The sequence below is a fragment of the Anabrus simplex genome, chromosome 2 (assembly GCF_040414725.1).
Source record: "Anabrus simplex isolate iqAnaSimp1 chromosome 2, ASM4041472v1, whole genome shotgun sequence".
Classification (NCBI taxonomy): domain Eukaryota; kingdom Metazoa; phylum Arthropoda; class Insecta; order Orthoptera; family Tettigoniidae; genus Anabrus; species Anabrus simplex.
The window spans coordinates 715702706-715720578 of NC_090266.1; the positions used below are offsets into that span (position 1 = coordinate 715702706).

The following is a 17873-nucleotide window of genomic DNA, read 5'->3' on the forward strand; positions in this document are numbered from 1 at the left end:
ATAGACAGAAAATAAATTACATTTTAAAAAGGTAGGTTACATACTAAAGGTTTTGAACCCTCCCCGAGAGTTAAACTGCTGAGCTAGCAAGAAATGAAGATGTTAACAGGCCATTACCTTGTAGAAGAACTGTTGCTTGAAGATAGAGGCGCTTCCCGCCCCCTGCTACATTTCCATACACACACTAAGTTAGATGTTACTGAAGTGGCACCGAGACAAGAAAATCAGCAGTTTTTATACTCTCGTGGAACATTCGAGACCTTTCAGGAATGAGTAGACACACCCTTTCGCTTTTATTGGATAGCTTAGAGCAACATACCTATGTCGAAGAAGACGTACATGATTGGTTGGAAATAAATTAAAGTAATTTGGGATTGGCTAAATTCAAAACAAGCGGAAAGAAAGGATAACTGTTGCCAACCCACAAACCACAGAACAAAATTTCGTAAAAACAAAACTTGGAAATACAATCTTTCTTCAGGAGAGTACATTCCTTTACACCAGAGTGCGTTATCATAGTTTTTGGTCGAGACATCTGTTAGAGAATGTCCAAACTTCTTGATACGGGGCAAACAAACACAAATCGAAATAGACACAGTTCAGAACACTTCAAAATTGCCAAATTTACAGTAGTGACATCTTCCGAGAAACCGTTGAGTTAATACCGTTTGTTAAAGTTCAGGATTTCTCCTGTAGAGGAGTTTCAACTGGCGCAATATTTGAACAAGCGGCGTGGAGGGGTACCGCCCGGTACAATAATCTCAGCCACTAATTGTTGTCTCTGGTACCTGACGGGACTTTGATGTCCCCAGTATTTCATAACACCAGAATTGCACAATGCTACATAAAGACTAAGTTCATAGAGAATAATTTGTAAGTTTACGTATTCCTTTAGTGGGAAAAATGTTAGCTTGTCAATTGAGCGGTATAAATCATATTAAAAATCAAATATTCTTTGCACTCCAGCATTCACCAAAATGGCTCCACCACTACTGCACATGCCACACATTTCAGCTAGATAACTGCTGTATATCATTCGTGAACGATGCTGCCTTCTGTTACTACATTCCTACACTATCTCTAAAGAAAACTGATAAGTCCCGTCAGGTTTCCAGGCAACGTGCAGTTTCTGCAGTGACTTTTAAAAGGTGGGGCTTTAAAGTCCCGTCAGTAAACAAAAGTTTAAAGTGGTTTTCGAGCAAGCCATGAAGGACCTCAGATGGGTGGAAGGTAAAGGTTTCCACTGTCCGTAACTGCGGCCGCAAGTTAATTACAGTGTTCAGCGCTATGCCAGTCATCCTTGCCCTCAGATACTAAACTGGGACTCCGTTTTGGTGTTTATAACTATTAGGTTATTCCTTCTGTTGAAACTAACTTATGAATAAATGAACGTAGAAACTACCTGAAAAAAACCCACATGAAAACAGAATTATACCTGAAAAAGGAACAACTTCATTGGTGTGGGCTAAGTGAACTTCAGGGCCATGTGTCTCCCAAGAAGAGGAAATCTCGTTTCTAATTTTTCGACTACATAAAAGGGAACCGAACCTACGTCCTTTCGGGTGAACCGAGCGTGCCTTGACTGCCTCGGCTGGGCAGCCCCTAACGATCGATGTTATTGTGATGTTTTCTTAGTGGTGGCTGGTTTAAATTTAGATGATAGTGACACTACTACTACTGCTACTACTGTTACTTTTATCGACCCCTCTATAAGGTACGGTATACATGGAAGGCAGAAAGTTGGACGTTTCTCTTTGGAGACACAATCATTTGTTCTTCTTATACACTTCTAGGATTAATTTGGGTTCCCTGCCCACTTCGTTTATCGTTGGTTGTACGTCTTTCTGGTATTAGAATCGGCACTAATATGGATGTGGCCCAGTTTTACGTCCAGATGCCCTTACTGCCGCCAACGCTACGTGCAGGGTTATATTGCGTGTTCATCTGGTAGTTACTAGAGTGGTGAGTTGTGTGAATATGAGGAGAAGTGTGTGGAGATAAACAGAAATATCCAACTCCGAACCAGGGGAATTCACCATAGAAAGTTGAAAATCCTCCATCTGGCCGGGAATCGAATCCTGGGACCTCTGAACCGAAGACCAGTACACTGACAATTCAGTCAAGGAGGTGGACTTCGTTGATTATACACTATATTGTATTCCATTCTGACATGGATGTGCTTTAATTTAAATAATTCCTATAAGTTAATGTCAGCAGTTGAGTTCTGAAGAGATCACCCAGCTTCTTTATTTACCAAAAGAGCAGCCCAGTATTCTCTGAACATTCTTCAACAAATTGCATGGGCTCAAAACGTGACAAACCGTGTTTACAATATTGTGATCCACATAATTTTCTACGGGACCATGTACGGATATTAAGTCTTTTGCATTATGAAGGTTTATCTTATCCCAGGCAATTCCAACTCAGCGTCTGAGGGCGAGAAAGCCCTACGATACTGCCCTATGTCAGCTCAGGGCTGATTCACCTCTCCCCCGACCCCCTTATGTTCTCTGTCGTTGTAATAATGGTGTTATAAGAATGGACGCGTTGGATTGCTTGTTTTGCCTTTTTTAGCCGACATAAAAAACATTTGAGTGATTTAAATGTTTCTTCGCAAAGCAAAAGATGTGTTGATTGGTGATTTCTGGGATAGAGTTCGTGATTTTAAGATAAAACTTTAATTAGGCCTATTCGATAGACAGTTACAGGAGAAATGTTTTGAAGAACTTCCATCTGTCATTTGTCCTATTGTAACACTGATAGTTAGTATGAAGCCCTTAGTCAACTCGACGATAGTTTTTTACCAGAATTAAATATGTTATGACCCCCTTTTCCGTAAATTTTGTGCTGGCTCCAGTCACATTTCCAACATAACTCATAAGGCTTCAAAGTAGTACAGTTTTCAAAGATAGGTACTATATAATCAAGGCAATTTGGTGGATTTCATAAAATCTTGGAACAAAAAGAATTTTCGCGTACCCACGCATTGTCATGCAAATGAGTTATTATGTTTGATACTACATATCTTTGCAAAAACATATTCTCAGTCTTGAACTTGGATATTACGATCGAAGCTGGGTCACGCATTTATCCTGCTCAAACAGTTTTCTCTGACATAATTAAGTTGGTAATGATAATTTCCTGTGGTTTTTGCTAGCCCGGTGGAGTCTCTGTAAGGCAGACCCTCTGAAGAAAGTAGGCGGAATATGCCATGTATGGTAAACTGAACGTTGTTCTGGTGGATGGCAGTGTTGTGTGTGCCGAATGAGGGATGTAGAGGATAGCTTAACCATCCAGGCAACGAGCCAAGGGAATGAACAATTTAAGATTAAAATCCTCAACACGACCGGGAATCAAACCGGGGGCCCTCTGAAACGAAGACCACTACGCTGGCCATTCAGCCAAGGACCCGGCCACTAAGTTAGTGAAATCAAAGAAATGTTAAGTGCCGTCATAAATGCAGAAAAAAGAGGGCAGTTATATTTTGTTGCATTCTTTCTTTAAAGGCGGATTTTTGTAATTCTGGAATTCTTTCTATGTACATAAAATATGCCATCCATACACCCCACTCCCCTCCAACTCACTCGCTATCTGTCTCCTTCGGGGCTCACTCTCAGCCCTGAGAGCTCGAGAACCCTTAGCTAAGAAATGGGCTGCCCACTTGGAATATCATGTTTTAGTCGGCCGCGATGGCCCTGTTACAAATAACATACTGTTTAATTTTATTGTTTTAGCGATCCAGTTTAATGCAGGACAACGCAATTAGCACACACACACATACACACACACACACACACGCACATATGTATGTCTCAAAAGCAAAGAATAACGGCCGAGTGGACTCGTCGTGCTGACCACACGACACTTCATAATCTGCAGGGCCTGCGGGCTGAGCAGCAGTCACTTGGTAGGCCATGGCCCTTCGGGATGTTGAGCCATGGGATTTGGTTTATATATGTGTTACTGTAAAAGTAAGAAGATTGGTAAATCCTAGAATTTACCGGTAAAACCGAATATTTACCATCGCAGTGTGGTAACAGTCCGAGATTTCTTATGATATGCATAGATTTCGAACTTTTTTCAAGAGTCGTTGGTAAATCATAGGATTTACTCGTGTGAACTGGTAAAAGTTGCATCGAAGATTCCCACCTCCGACGTGCAGGTTTCTTTGTTGAAAATTTGTTGTTCTCAGTCCGCTCACCGCTGCGTAGCTTCGGTCTGTGTCGAGAATCTTGCGTGCGTATACGGTCATCTTAGCGACTCGTATGTCCGACTCGTTGGCTGAATGGTCAGCGTACTGGTCTTCGATTCAGAGGGTCCCGGGTTCGATTCCAGGCCGGGTCGGGGATTTTAACCTTCATTGGTTAATTCCAGTGGCCCGGGGGCTGGGTGTTTGTGCTGTCCTCAACATCCCTGCAACTCTCACACCACACATAACACTATCCTCCACCACAATAAACACGCAGTTACCTACACTTGGCAGATGCCGCCCACCCTCATCGGAGGGTCTGCCTTACAAGGTCTGCACTCGGCTAGAAATAGCCACACGAAATTATTAAAATTATATAGCGACTCGTATTAGTAGTGTTGTTTTCTGTGTAGCTTTGGATCAGAATGAGTGATGTTATGCGTAAGATATTTTGTGAATTTTAAGTGAATCTGTGATTAAGAAGGATAACAATTTTTATGTAACTGCTCAGTGATATAATATTCTGTTAAGTGAACTAAAAATTGCAAAACCCGTTGCCAATAAAAATTCTGTTCACTACAGACGTTTGAAGCGATATGATGTTCTCAACATCGGAGGTGAAGAGAAACTCATAGTACCAGCGTCTGCTGTAAAGGAAGACATTCGTTATTACGTTCGTTTTGATGAACAGTTTAACGTAATAAACGAGATTCACATTGTTATAGGCCATTTCGGCCGAACTCGGATGATTATGGAACTGAATCGTAAGTACAGGAATGTGACTGTTGAGGCAATCGTTACTTATTTGGGGTTACGTGAACCATGTCAGAAAAAAAAAACACTGGAAAAGGGTGTTGTAGTGAAAACTGTCATACACAGCAGTGGCGATTTCTGGTATAGCGCAATGGAGCAATGAATCTCCAGTTTATATCAATTTGTACCCAACTACGTAATTTTCATAACTCCCTTGTCAATCTCGAAGCTCTTGCTACGTTCATCTATCCGTAATATACTCGTACTGGCTTTCAGTTCATGCGAGCTGCGCAAAGTCCGTGGCTGGATACTCGTCTGGAATGAACCCCCTTGCAAGGCGATCTCTCCGTCCGTACTTGGGCGAAGGGAGTGGCGAGGTGCTGGGGGGCGTCGGTCAGCACTAAAGCAAGACCAGGATATCGCAGAAACGGATATCTGTGCTTTACGCATGCGCAATATGCCACTCTCTCAAGTCCCTCCAAGTCGTGTTGTTGGGGTATGTGCCTGTCATCTGTTGCCCTTACGGGAGTTTAACTAAACAGCAGAGAATAGTGCATGCAACTAGCGCTAGTGTTGAAAAGCATCATTACTGCCAAAGGTCACATTAAACTGCCAAATTCCAATCATATCTTGTCCCAAATATATCAATATCTACTAAACATATATTCATTTACCTTCTTTGGAATAAAACTTAAAAATCATTGAGGCAAAGAATAGCTGCAAGATAATACCAAAGAAAACTTTTAAATATAGTTATTACTATTCCCGTGACAACATCGGAAGCAGAAAGGTGTTTCTCAACCCTGAAGAGAATAAAGACTTTCTTGCGCAGCACGATGATCGAGGATAGACTTAATGCTCTTGATATGTTGTCAATTGAAAGGGACTTGGTTGGTGACTCTGAGGACTTCAATGAAGCAGTTTGCGTCCTCCAAGGAGCGCAGGATGGATTTTTTGTATAAGCTGTCTGCATAGGGTAAGTTGATTGTGAAACATTTCTTATTTTGCATCTGATCAATTTCGGCATGTATTGTCTGATTCCCTCGTACGGTATTTGATTTTAGAAGGTTACGGCCCACGACGGAAGAGGTAGGGGGGAGAGGGGGGAGAGGAGAGGTTGGGGGCAACATTTTTCCTTCTGTTGAACCCCCATTGATGAATGTCGCGCGCCGCCACTGATACACAGTGAAATGAATTCACGATGCCAAATCAACTTAATCGACATGCAGGCAGTACCAGACAGTAAGTCGAAGTTCATACTTGTATACCAGGATCATTTGACAAAATTTGTTATCCTCCAAGCACAACTTCGAAAAGGGCTGATGAAGTACAATTTCAACTTTTGGATATTGTCACCACCTTCGGTGCCCCAAATATCCTTCATTCTGATAATGGTAGAGAGTTTGGTAACAAAGTCATCCAAAGTTTATGTGGGATGTGGAATGATATAATGATAGTCCATAGGAAGCCGAGGAACAATCAGTCTCAGGGATCAGTCGAAAGAGCAAATCAAGACATTGAAAATATGTTATCAACGTGGATGGAAACAAATAAAACTTCAAAATGGTCTGAAGGGTTAAGGTTTGTGCAAGCTATGAAAAATAGGGCTTATCATGAAGGGATCAGATGTTCACCAATTGAAGCCATGTTTGGTGTACCAGTGAAAATGGGCATTGCCATATCAGTTGTTCCACGTGATGTAATTAAAAATATATGCACTGAAGAAGATTTAGAAACAATGTTAAACACTACAACGACTGACTCACAAGAAAGGGAAGATGGCGGTCAAGAAATTGATTCCAGTGAATCAAATGCTGGAACAGAAAGAATGCAGGTAGAAAGTGCGGTTGCAGCAGGTGAAGAAGCACCAGAGAGACAGGATTTGACGACAGTTCGCCGAGACACCGGCACCAACTGATGGTTGTGACGAGACGCTGAGAACTTCCAACAGTGTTAATAAATTGGAGCGGGTCCGAGAGGCTGACAAAGAAGGTCTTCAATTGCTAGCAAAGAAAGTGAAGAACCCTCATGTAACAACATTCCAAAACCTTCAGTCGGACAGAATGTGAGAATTAAAGTACTCGATGTAGGCCGGACAAAAATTGATGCAAAATCAATAATAGCAGTGGTGATAAATATTCAGGATGACGAATTTTATAAACTTGGTACCAAAGCTGGCAAACTGAAGTCATTGTACACTAGGAACCAATTTACATTGCGCAAGGAAAACTTTATCAGCGTCGAAGAAGTAGGGAGAGAAGAAATTAGTGTACCGGAAGTGGTTGTCAAACTATCTTTTGTTGGAGTATAAGCTGGACAATGGTTTCAAAAGTGCGATTGTTTAAAAAGTTTTCAAGTAAACACTGCTTGTGCTAATCATCTTCCATGTTATGTAATTCTAAATGCACAGCAACAGTCAACCTTGCTATAACAAAAACATTCACAAGGTAACATTTTAAAAAGTATAATTATAATATTTTTCCTAATTTTAATACGGAATTTTGTTCATAAACATCACATTGGAATGTAAGAATATTTATGTAATCTGTACAAACTATTTCAATGATTGCTAAGGTGATTTGCTGTCCGACGCGTTGGCTGTATGGTCAGCGTACTGGCCTTCGGTACAGCGGGTTCCGGGTTCTATTCCCGGCCGAGTCGGGGATTTTAATCGCTTCTGATTCATTCTTCTGGCTCAGGGACTAGGTGTATGTGTCCGTCCCAACACTTTCGTCATCATATTCAGACAACATACTACACTATCAACCACCGCAGAAACACGCAATAGTGAAAACATCCCTCCATAAAGGGTTGTCGTCAGGAAGGGCATCCGGCCGTAAAACAGGGCCAAAACCATATTTGCGACGCAGTTCGCACGCGCGACTCCACAGGTGTGGGAAAAACGGTAGGATAATAAATAAACAAACAAATAAATAAATAAATAAATAAATAAATAAATAAAGCTAAGGTGATTTGCTATTAGCCTTTTTAAATAGATCCAAAACCAAAAATGAAAAAAATGAGTTAACATGCACGTGTAAAAGTGAAGAATATATAAAGAATGACAAATTTTAATAAAATAGTGGTTTTTAATGAATATGGTTATACCATTTCGCATGGGTAAATCCTTAGATTTTCAAACGTCTCGTGGTAAAAGTTCGAAATATGTGCATATCATAAGAAATTTCGGACTGTTAGCACACCGCGATTGTAAATGTTCGGTTTTACAGGTAAATTACCAGTCTTCTTACTTTTACAGTAACATATACACACATACAATCATTCTAGGGAATGGATGACAGCAGTTCCCTAACTAGTGGCTATTTACAATATCTCTGTCCTCCTCACAGGAGGTAGTCCGGCTCGCCGGTGTACCTGGGATGGGCGATAATCCTGATTGACAGGCCTCACATTCATTTCGCATCGCACGCTCAGCCGCTTCATACAACAGCTGCACGCAGTCATGTTCGAACACACCGTCTGTTAGGAATCACATCGCACGACGACCGTTCCTTGTCTCTGGTAACTTACGCAATCAACACAGTGAACGTGGCTGCTCCACACAGTGAACCACTCAACAATGACAACTAAACAGCGGTCACATAAAAGCAACAACTCAACAGTGCCAACCAGCACTACAATATTCCTCACGAAAACGACAGTTAACACTGCTCCCTTTCTACTCACACCAACTGTTCCTCACACTGGCACCACGTCGGTACACACACAGTACAGTACTTCACGGCAGTACATTCCAACACTCTGACACTGACTCCGGAGGGACACCCAACACACCACTTCCAACAATAGCGATCTCATACAACTGCTGTCCAAATACCCTACACTCACTGTCTGTTCGCGGTGAACCTGTTTTATGTCTCCAGTGATGAGAATATTCTTGTTACACCTTCCAGAAGATCCAAGAGAAACAAGGCGAAGAGAACAATAGATTGGAGAGGCCATCACTATGCCCTCCGGCTGGGAGCTCCCAGCTAACTCATTAGTTCCTTGCTGGAAATACGAAAGGGTGGACGGGTACAGACAGAGGGCTGTCACATATTGGCCTATTCAAGAGCTGATCGTCACGATCAGTTACCTTCTCAGCTGTTCCGCGATAAGGTGCCAATCGGTCGTAGCGTACCACCTTCATCTTGAATCTTGGCATACGTAGTATCCAATAGACGACGTCATTTATTCCCTTCAGAACGCGGTAAGAGCCTTCGTGCGCCTTCTGGAGCTTAAAAGACAAGCCTCTCTCCCTAGGTCGTTCTGATGATTTCTGGTAGTGTCCGCTCGTCGGTCATACCTTAATTCGGTCGCTTTCCATTCTCGAACTCTTCGGAACAGCGGCGTGTACATCTTCCAGTCTATTTGTCAGATCAAAGCAGTTCTGGTCGGTTGCGCCAGTTGGTCATCAGGTCGGCTGAACGCCAAATCCACCGGGAGGCAGTTCTCTCCTTCAAACGGCATTCTTCCGGGTGTCCACCCCGTTGTCTCGTGGTCTGTAGACAGGTGTGGCAGGGAGAACAGGGGAAGATTGCCATCTCAGTCCGTCTGCACTTTCTTCACGGCTTCAGTTTCCCTCGAACTTCACGGTGGTCCTTTGACAAGGAGCTTCGTGCTCATCCTCCGTCTCGGAGCAGAATTGGTTGTCTTTTGGACATGGTCTTCGGAACAGAGCGTTGATCTGAGGATTGCGCTTTATATCGTGGAGATCTTCCGCAATCTTTCTCGGTACGGCTTCTGTCTTCTTGTGGCTTTCTTCCGTCTTCTTCTGACCATCTTCTGGCCATATTCCATCTTCCTTCCATCTTCCATCTTCTGGTTTTCCTCCATCTTCTTATGACCTTGTTTCATCTTTTTGGCCATCTTCCTCCCTCTACTGGCCGTTTTATGTCTTCTGCTGGACTCCTTCCATCTTCTTCACGTTCTTCATCACCCCAAAGGGCGCATTTAATTGAGCCTCTGTTTCTCTTTGTCTGGTTTCTGGTCTCAATGGGCATGCAATACTTACCACAAGAAAAAACCTAACGATTTATATATATGTGTACTCATTACTCACTGGAATACTCCCAGTGGTGGTAGAATCCAACAGTATGTGGACCTCTGTTTCACGTCGACTGCAACGATGTGTCACACAGGGGGTCTATCTCACTTCTGCTACTACTCTTGTTACGAATAACACGCTGCCTATTTTATAGATCTAATCTAATGTAGGTAGACCCAATTAATACACGCACACACATACACGCGCGCGCGCATATACCAGGTGGCTCGCGAGCGCCGTACTTTCTACTTATAAATGTCGCGCATGCAAAAATGATGAATGGGATGTCTATTAACTGATTTTCACAGGGGCACTACTGCCAGCAGGCAGTTTACGTCGGGATATGAAGAGATAACAACCGGACGGTCGCTCGCAGCATGTTCCTCAGCGCTATCTGTCTAATGCAACCCCTTGGATGAGTAAACCTCGTTTACGATCGCATTGTAGTAGGCTGGTGTATGTACTAGTGTACAGCAGCACTATATTTGTTGTCTGCATATCGGCAATGACTAGTCTGTTCAGCAACGACGAACACACAGACATCATTTTAATCTGTGGAGAATCTGGTGAAAATGCAGCCGAAGTTCCAAACAGATGTCTGCCTTCTCCATGCGCATTTCGCTGAACAGTATTAGTTTTTGTTTCATACAAACAACTCTTTTATAGAGTGGAATGTCTACACGTGTATAAATTAATAAGTTATTCAATTTTGTTTTCTGCACCTTTGGCGCATTTACAAATGCACCCTGTTTTGGAACGTGTACAGTAAAATGACTATTTGTTTCACAACATCCAAAATACAGCACGTTGTAGTACTCCTTCTAAAACAAGTGATTAGGCATCCCATGCATCACTAGTGCATGCGGGACAGTCGTAAGTAGAAAGAACGGCGCCCGCGAGCCGCCTGGTACGTATAGTCTATATACAGGGCGTGTCTAAAACGTACTGTGAATGGGCCGATATCGCAATGGCAACGTGTGGTGACACTGTGTACATACGCGTGTGAATTGACAGACATCTCGAGAAGCCCACATAGCGTTAAACACACGGAGCTGAAGCAGGTTGGTCTGCTGCGGCTAGTCGAACGTAGTTAGTGTGAATATTCTTGTCATAGTGCAATGGAGCAAAGCATGTTGTAAATGGGGAAGAACAGCGATGGTAGACGCATGCATCCGTACTGAACATAAGCTGTAGGCAGAAAGTGTGTTTACGACTGGTTCAAACGCTTTCAGGGATTGACAGGAATCTCTTAATGATGAGCCACGTTCTCGAACATCCACAGTACTTCCCGCATCTGGTGACTATATATTTCTTTTTGTTTCCCCGTCTCAAGGGAATCCCGAAAGGCGCACATTGTGCTGACATACCAGACATCCAAAGACGTGTGGCATCAGTGATGATACACCGGGCGAGTTGTAGCGGGGCGCAGCTGTAAGATAGTGGGTTCGAACCCCACTCTTAGCAGCTCGGAAGATGGTTTTCTGTGGTTTCCCATTTTCACACCAGGCAAATGCTGTGGCTGTTCCTTAGTTAAGGCCACGGCTGCTTCTTTCCCATTCCTAGGCCTTTCCTATCCCATCGTCACCGTAAGACCTATCTGTGTTGGTGTGACGAAAAGAAAATTGTAAAAAGAATCAGTGATTCGATCGATTCCATAAAAGGTTTTCGTTGCCAGTTTCCATCTGCTGTATACACGTTGCCAAAAGTGTACTGTGACCAATGGAGAGTACTTTAAAGGCGACTATAGGTATTTTGTTTCTAACCTGTTTCCTTTGTATTATGGTATCATTCACGGTCATTTGTAGATGCACATTTTATATGCACACAATTGTATTAGAGAATGGATGAAAACAGCCCTAACTAGTGGTCATTTACAAAGTCATTATCATCTTCACAGCAGGTAGTCCGGCTCACTGGTATACCTGGGACGGGCGATAATCATTATTGACAGGCCCTACATTCACTTGGCTTCGCACAACAGCCGTACGCAGACATGATCAAACACACCGCCTGTTAGCAATCACATAGCACAACGACCGTTCCTTTACTCGACTTAAGATGAGTCCCGTAATTTACGCAATCAGCAGAGGCAACTCCATTAATTCACAGTCAACGTAACTACTCCACACAGTGAACTACTCAATTCTGACAACTAAACAGCGGTCACATATCAGCGACAACACAAAAGTGCTAACCAGCATTACACTACTCCTCACGACAACGACAATTAACACTTCTTCAACTCTACTCACATTAACTATTCCACACACTGACAAGCGCGTTGGTACACACACAGCACTCAGTACTCCATGGAAGTACACTCCAGCACTGACTCCGGAGGGACATCCATCTCACCAGCTTCGACGATAGCGACCACATATAACTGGTGCCCAACGCCCCTACACTCACTGTCCGTTCGTTGCGAGCCTGTTTTATATCCCCGGATGATAAAGATCCAGACTTTGCGGGGTACGGTCGGAATGAGAACATTCTGATGAAGCCTTCCAGGAAATCCAAGAGAAAGAAGGCGAAGAAAACAATTGAGTGGAGTGACCATCACTGTGCCCTCGGGCTGGGAGCTCCCAGCTGACTCACTAGTTCCTTCCAGGAAATACCGAAGGGGACTAGAGATTGAGGGCTGGTACGTAACATTCTCCACAGGAATAAATTCAGACAGTTACTTTTCCGACCTCAGTGACACAGTCGGTTAGTTGTCCTTTTGTTCCCGAGTTACTAAGGTCAGTGGCGTTTAAGGAAGTATACATGTGACAATAGGGTGTCGTTGGCTTCCAGCCCTTTAAAGTCCACCTCCATGGCTAAATGGTTAACGTGATGGTCTTTGGTCCAAGCGGTCCCAGGTTCGACACCTGGCCGGGAGAGGATTTTAACCTTCATTGGTTTATTCCGATGTTTCGGGGGTGAGTATGTATTGTGGTCTTCAGCATTAGAATTCGTCATTGGTAGAGTCCACTCTCAAAGACGCACAAGTCGGAAGACCTGTACTAGGGGTCTCTGCGGAAGCCGCACGCCGTTATTATTATTATTGATTAATAAAGAATTCATAATTCTTCATATGCATTAAATACCTTGGGTATGCCCGGACGAGCACTGCCCAAATATATGACCCACAGATATTAAAATGCTAAATGATCAGCGTGGTGACTTCCTCAGCCGTAGTGCTTAGCCCTCAAGAGCTGAGTCACTGCCTCTCATAAGAGTCAGCACCTCAACTGACATCACGAGGCTGAACTGACATTGTTCTAACACTCAGAAAAAAATATAAAATCCTCTAATGTGTTGAGAATCGAACCAGAGCCCTCCAAATAAGAGACACAGGAATTACCCATACGACATCGGGGCGGTGGTGATTCAACGCAGAAAAATAATTCGGAATTAAAACCATATTTTCTTTCATAGTACTTTCTTCTGAAAACAAATTTTCATCTGTGTCACAGATAACAGAAGGAAACAAGGCTGCATAATTATTGCTTACCATAAATCTTGAAGGCGTAGAATACTTTAATGTCCCTTGGAGCTTGCTCACTGAACACAGATAGCAAATCCAGGAAATCTTCGAAGCTCAAGTTTCCTTTACCGTCCCGAGAAAATACTTCACATATTCTTTGCCGGAATGGATTTTCCTGTCAACAAACACAATTTAACCAACAAGAACCTCAAAATAATAATAATAATAATAATAATAATAATAATAATAATAATAATAATAATAATAATAATAATAATAATAATCACATCATCATCACCATCATTATCATCATTATCATCATCACCACAAACACAATCCGACGCATGAGTTATGCAAGTGTTACGTAAGGTTATATTAACAAATAACGAGCCCTTTCATTTATTAGTTTTCTTTTTGTTTACACCTCTGAAAAGTGACATTTTAAAAGACGATCCTGTAATTTTGCCATATGTCGATGCTTCTGTTTCAAATTTAAATGATGTCAGAATGTCTGAAGAGTAAGGAGTGTGATCATAGTACACGTTGCAGATAGTCATGAGGGCAATGTGATAAAGGTTACTGAGACAAATCAATAAAAGCTTGGTCTGGCCGGAGGGAAGCTATTAACAGCCACTTCGTTTCGGACAGACTGTAGGAAAGCAGATCAGTGCATTCGAATACAGTAATTCTTGACATTCTGATCACACGGGGATTCATGTAAATACTGCTGTTTGCAGAATCCTAATGTAACGGGGGGCGTACTGTGTAGGCTATTACAGAAATTGGGATTTCACGGAACTCAGGGAAAACGCCTCACATTCCACAAACATTTGAGTTCTTAAAGAGAGAGGAAGTACATTTTACAGGCAACTGAAAGTTACGTCAGAAAATAATTTCATTGGTATCTTTCTGATCAACGAGAGTAACTTAGATCACTAAATCGTTTTGATTTTCAACATCTGTTTATAGTTTGAGCCCACTCTTTGCACTCTTTAACAGTAGAGTAGCCAGGATCGGCCGATGGGGGTTCATAGTTACAAAATGATGAAATAACACAATGAAGGTGCGTGTGCGGTGCACGCATGATTGGTTTGTCATTACAAGGACACTGACAAGTGAATTCTGTTGATATTTAGACTGCAGTACACTACAAAATCTTACTTTAAAATACAGAATAAGAACAATACGATTAAGGTCAACAGGCATGTTTAATAATAATGACAATAATGTTATTTGCTTTACGTCCCACTAACTACGTTTACGGTTTTCGGAGATGCCGGAATTTTGTCCCGCAGGAGTTCTTTTACTTGCCAATAAATCTACCGACACGAGGCTGACGTATTTGAGCACCTTCGAATACCACCAGACTGAAGCAGGATCGAACCCGCCAAGTTGGGGTCAGAAGGCCAGCGCCTCAACTGTCTGAGCCACTCCGCCCAGCAAATGTCCGACTCGTTGGCTGAACGATCAGCGTACTGGCCTTCGGTTCAGAAGGTCCCGGGTTCGATTCCCGGCCGAGTAAGGGATTTTAACCTTAATGGATTAATTCCAATGGCACGGGGGCTGGGTGTATGTGTTGTCTTCATCATTATTTCATCCTCATCACGACGCGCAGATCGCCTACGGGAGTCAAATAGAAAGACCTGCACGTGGCGAGCAGAACCCGTCCTGGAACATCCCGACACTAAAAGCCACACGACATTTCATTTCAGCCCAGCAATGGTATGTTTAGTTTACGATCGAAAATCCAAATTTAGAGGCTTCTTAGATAGAAGCTTCAACATATCTGTTGGTTCTACAATTTTATGTCTCTGAATGTTTATTTAGGTTAATTTTTATTGTCAGTTTATTTACTTCTTTTGTAAAGTTTCCACGAAGGGGTATTACCTCCAGTAACTCCCCTCGGCTACATCCCTGCTCCTTGGACATAATTCACTCTGCATAGCCTAGGTACATAATCCCGTATTTTTCATTACAACACATGCAGAAGGTTTCATCATCTGTTTCATTTGCAATGTTTTCCTGATGTTCATGTCACTACTTAGTTTCAGAAGTACCGGGCTTGTCAAAACTGAGTTTCCGCAAGGTAGATCTATGGATTTTTATTTTATTTTGAGCACCTTCTTTGCTTTCCTGAACTAATTTGTAGGAGTGGCAGTGATTTCTGCGGAACTACTTTTTTTAAACCATTTCTAAAAGCAGGTATTTTCTTGTGTCTGATAAACGGGTGTTCTAAATTATTTGGTTCAGCGATTTCAAAGGGTAGTCTTCGGACTTCAATGCCTGAAATTCCATGTACCATCTCTAACAATACTGCATTTTCTCCGAGCCTTTGTCTCCAATTCTGGCGTGAAAATTCGCTGACATCGGCCTTTGTTTCAGACAACTGGCCGTGGAAGGTATTTGCTTACACGTTATTGGAGAGTTGTGCTAGATTTTCCATATTTCTTTGTCACAGACATAATTTTTTTTTCCTTTTATTCTCAAATGGCATTTTTTAGTGTAACCTGACTAAATCTTTCATGGGTTTTCCTTCTGTATACACGGACCATTGTAGCATATAGAAAAAAGCAGAGCAATCTCCGTACAGCCATGAAGGCCCTTGGATGGGAGGAAGGTAAAGGCTTTCACTATCCGTAACCTCGGCACTTGATGGGGTAGAGTGCTTAGCTCTACGCCCGACCGCCTTTGTCCCCATTACTCATTTATTGTATAGGCTGAGTGACCCTCAAGGCAATGTCCACTTCCGGAAGTGGAAATCTCGTTTCTTAAGTGTTTAGATTTCCTGACGGGGAATCGAGCCTACTTCGTTCTGAGTGAACCCAGCATGCTTTTACCGCCTCGGCCAGGCAGCCCTTACTGTAGCCTATACCTAACCGAAATAAAAACATGTAGGCGGTATTTTTTAAAATCGCCGAGTAAGAATATTCAAGCAGAACACTTCGCTCGGAAGATACACATTGTAGGCTATATTGTAACAATCGCGACTTTACTGAGGAGCAAGTTCGGCACCAAGTTACGACCATGCCCCGAGCAGGATTGAGAACTGTAACTGTTGTCCTTGAGAAGAGACTAAAATCTACATAATGAAATACATAGTTACGTAAGGTGTAACTCTCTCTGTACGCTGACACCAACAACCAGAAAAAACTATTGTTTTTGAAATGAAAAGTTTAACTTGCTTGACAAAAGTACTAGTACTGGAAGAGGGTGTGTTCTGTTCGACACAACAAGTGGCCACATTCTCGCAACTGGCTAGACCCAGTTTATTCAGGGTTCTCAAGATAATGCCCATAACCAATTTTCCTCTTAAGCCGAAGATGTCTCTGCCTCCATTACCTATAAACTCGAGAGGCAGGATTGTTCATTTCCTTCCGTTGGCAAACTTTGAAATGGTTTTGCATTTAGATTTGATGATAACAATGCGACAGTGATTTACGCAGTCGCGACCGATTACTTCTCAAAATCCCAGCCCCATTTAATACTGATTACACACAAACGAGAAAATACCACAGTAATAAAATGCTTTCAGGCAAAATTATTTTATACACGTTGCTGATGACCATGACTTCCAAAACCCCTAAAAATCAAACTACAACAGCAGTGATTTTCTTATGAACTACGTTAAAACTGGAGAAGATGAACTCTGGAAATTGTATGAAATAATATGTCCGTACTGATGATGATAATAATAATAATAATAATAGTAATAATAATAATAATAATAATAATAATAATAATAATAATAATAATAATATATTCTAGTAGGCCTACGTTAATTTCTGAAACAGTTTCCATAGTGATTTTCATTATTAATATATTAATCTGTGGAGGCATACTATCGGAATTACTACAGAGTGCGTCCTTACACGTAGTTCAGGAAGCATCTCGATCTTCTCACGAGGTACGTGGATTGTTACAGGTTCATTACCCGTCATGCACTTGGGTACCAGCTCCGGACTCACCTCTCGGAATCGCTTATGCACCCTGAAGAAGAAAAATGGTTAGGTAAATATGTATGGAGAACCTCTATGATCACAAATCACCCTGTAACGGAATGATAGTAAACAAATAGTCTCTTTATTTTTTGTGCACATTAATAAAGCAGTAAGGAAATGAGGTACTTCATTTTTTATATCATCTTTGTCTAAAATCTATAGGCCAATGAAGGATAACGGGACAGAGATTCGAGTTTGAGTGAAATTTTCTAGGTTAAGGTAAACATATCTGACAGCTGTTGATGACGTCAGTTTAGTAAAATTGCTAAAGAAGGGATACTGCACATCATGTTAGAGAATAATGGTCTACTTGGAAAGTAAACACGAAAACTAAATCCGTGACCAAAACTATCATTAAGGCCCTTGGTCTATCAAGATAACTGCTACGTTTCTAGATGGCCCACAGATATTGGGGTGTCA

The 17873-nt window shown here is 42.1% G+C and overlaps 1 protein-coding gene across 1 annotated transcript in view; it reads right to left on the reverse strand.

The window, feature by feature from the left end:
- Positions 1-17873, reverse strand: part of Cib2 (Calcium and integrin binding family member 2) — a 76524-nt gene that overhangs the window by 40706 nt on the left and 17945 nt on the right. The window contains exons 3-4 of the mRNA XM_067139392.2: positions 17325-17442; positions 13483-13630 (exon numbers count right to left, since the gene is read on the reverse strand). Coding sequence (XP_066995493.1) covers positions 13483-13630; positions 17325-17442 — 266 coding nt within the window. The remainder of the gene's footprint in view (positions 1-13482; positions 13631-17324; positions 17443-17873) is intronic.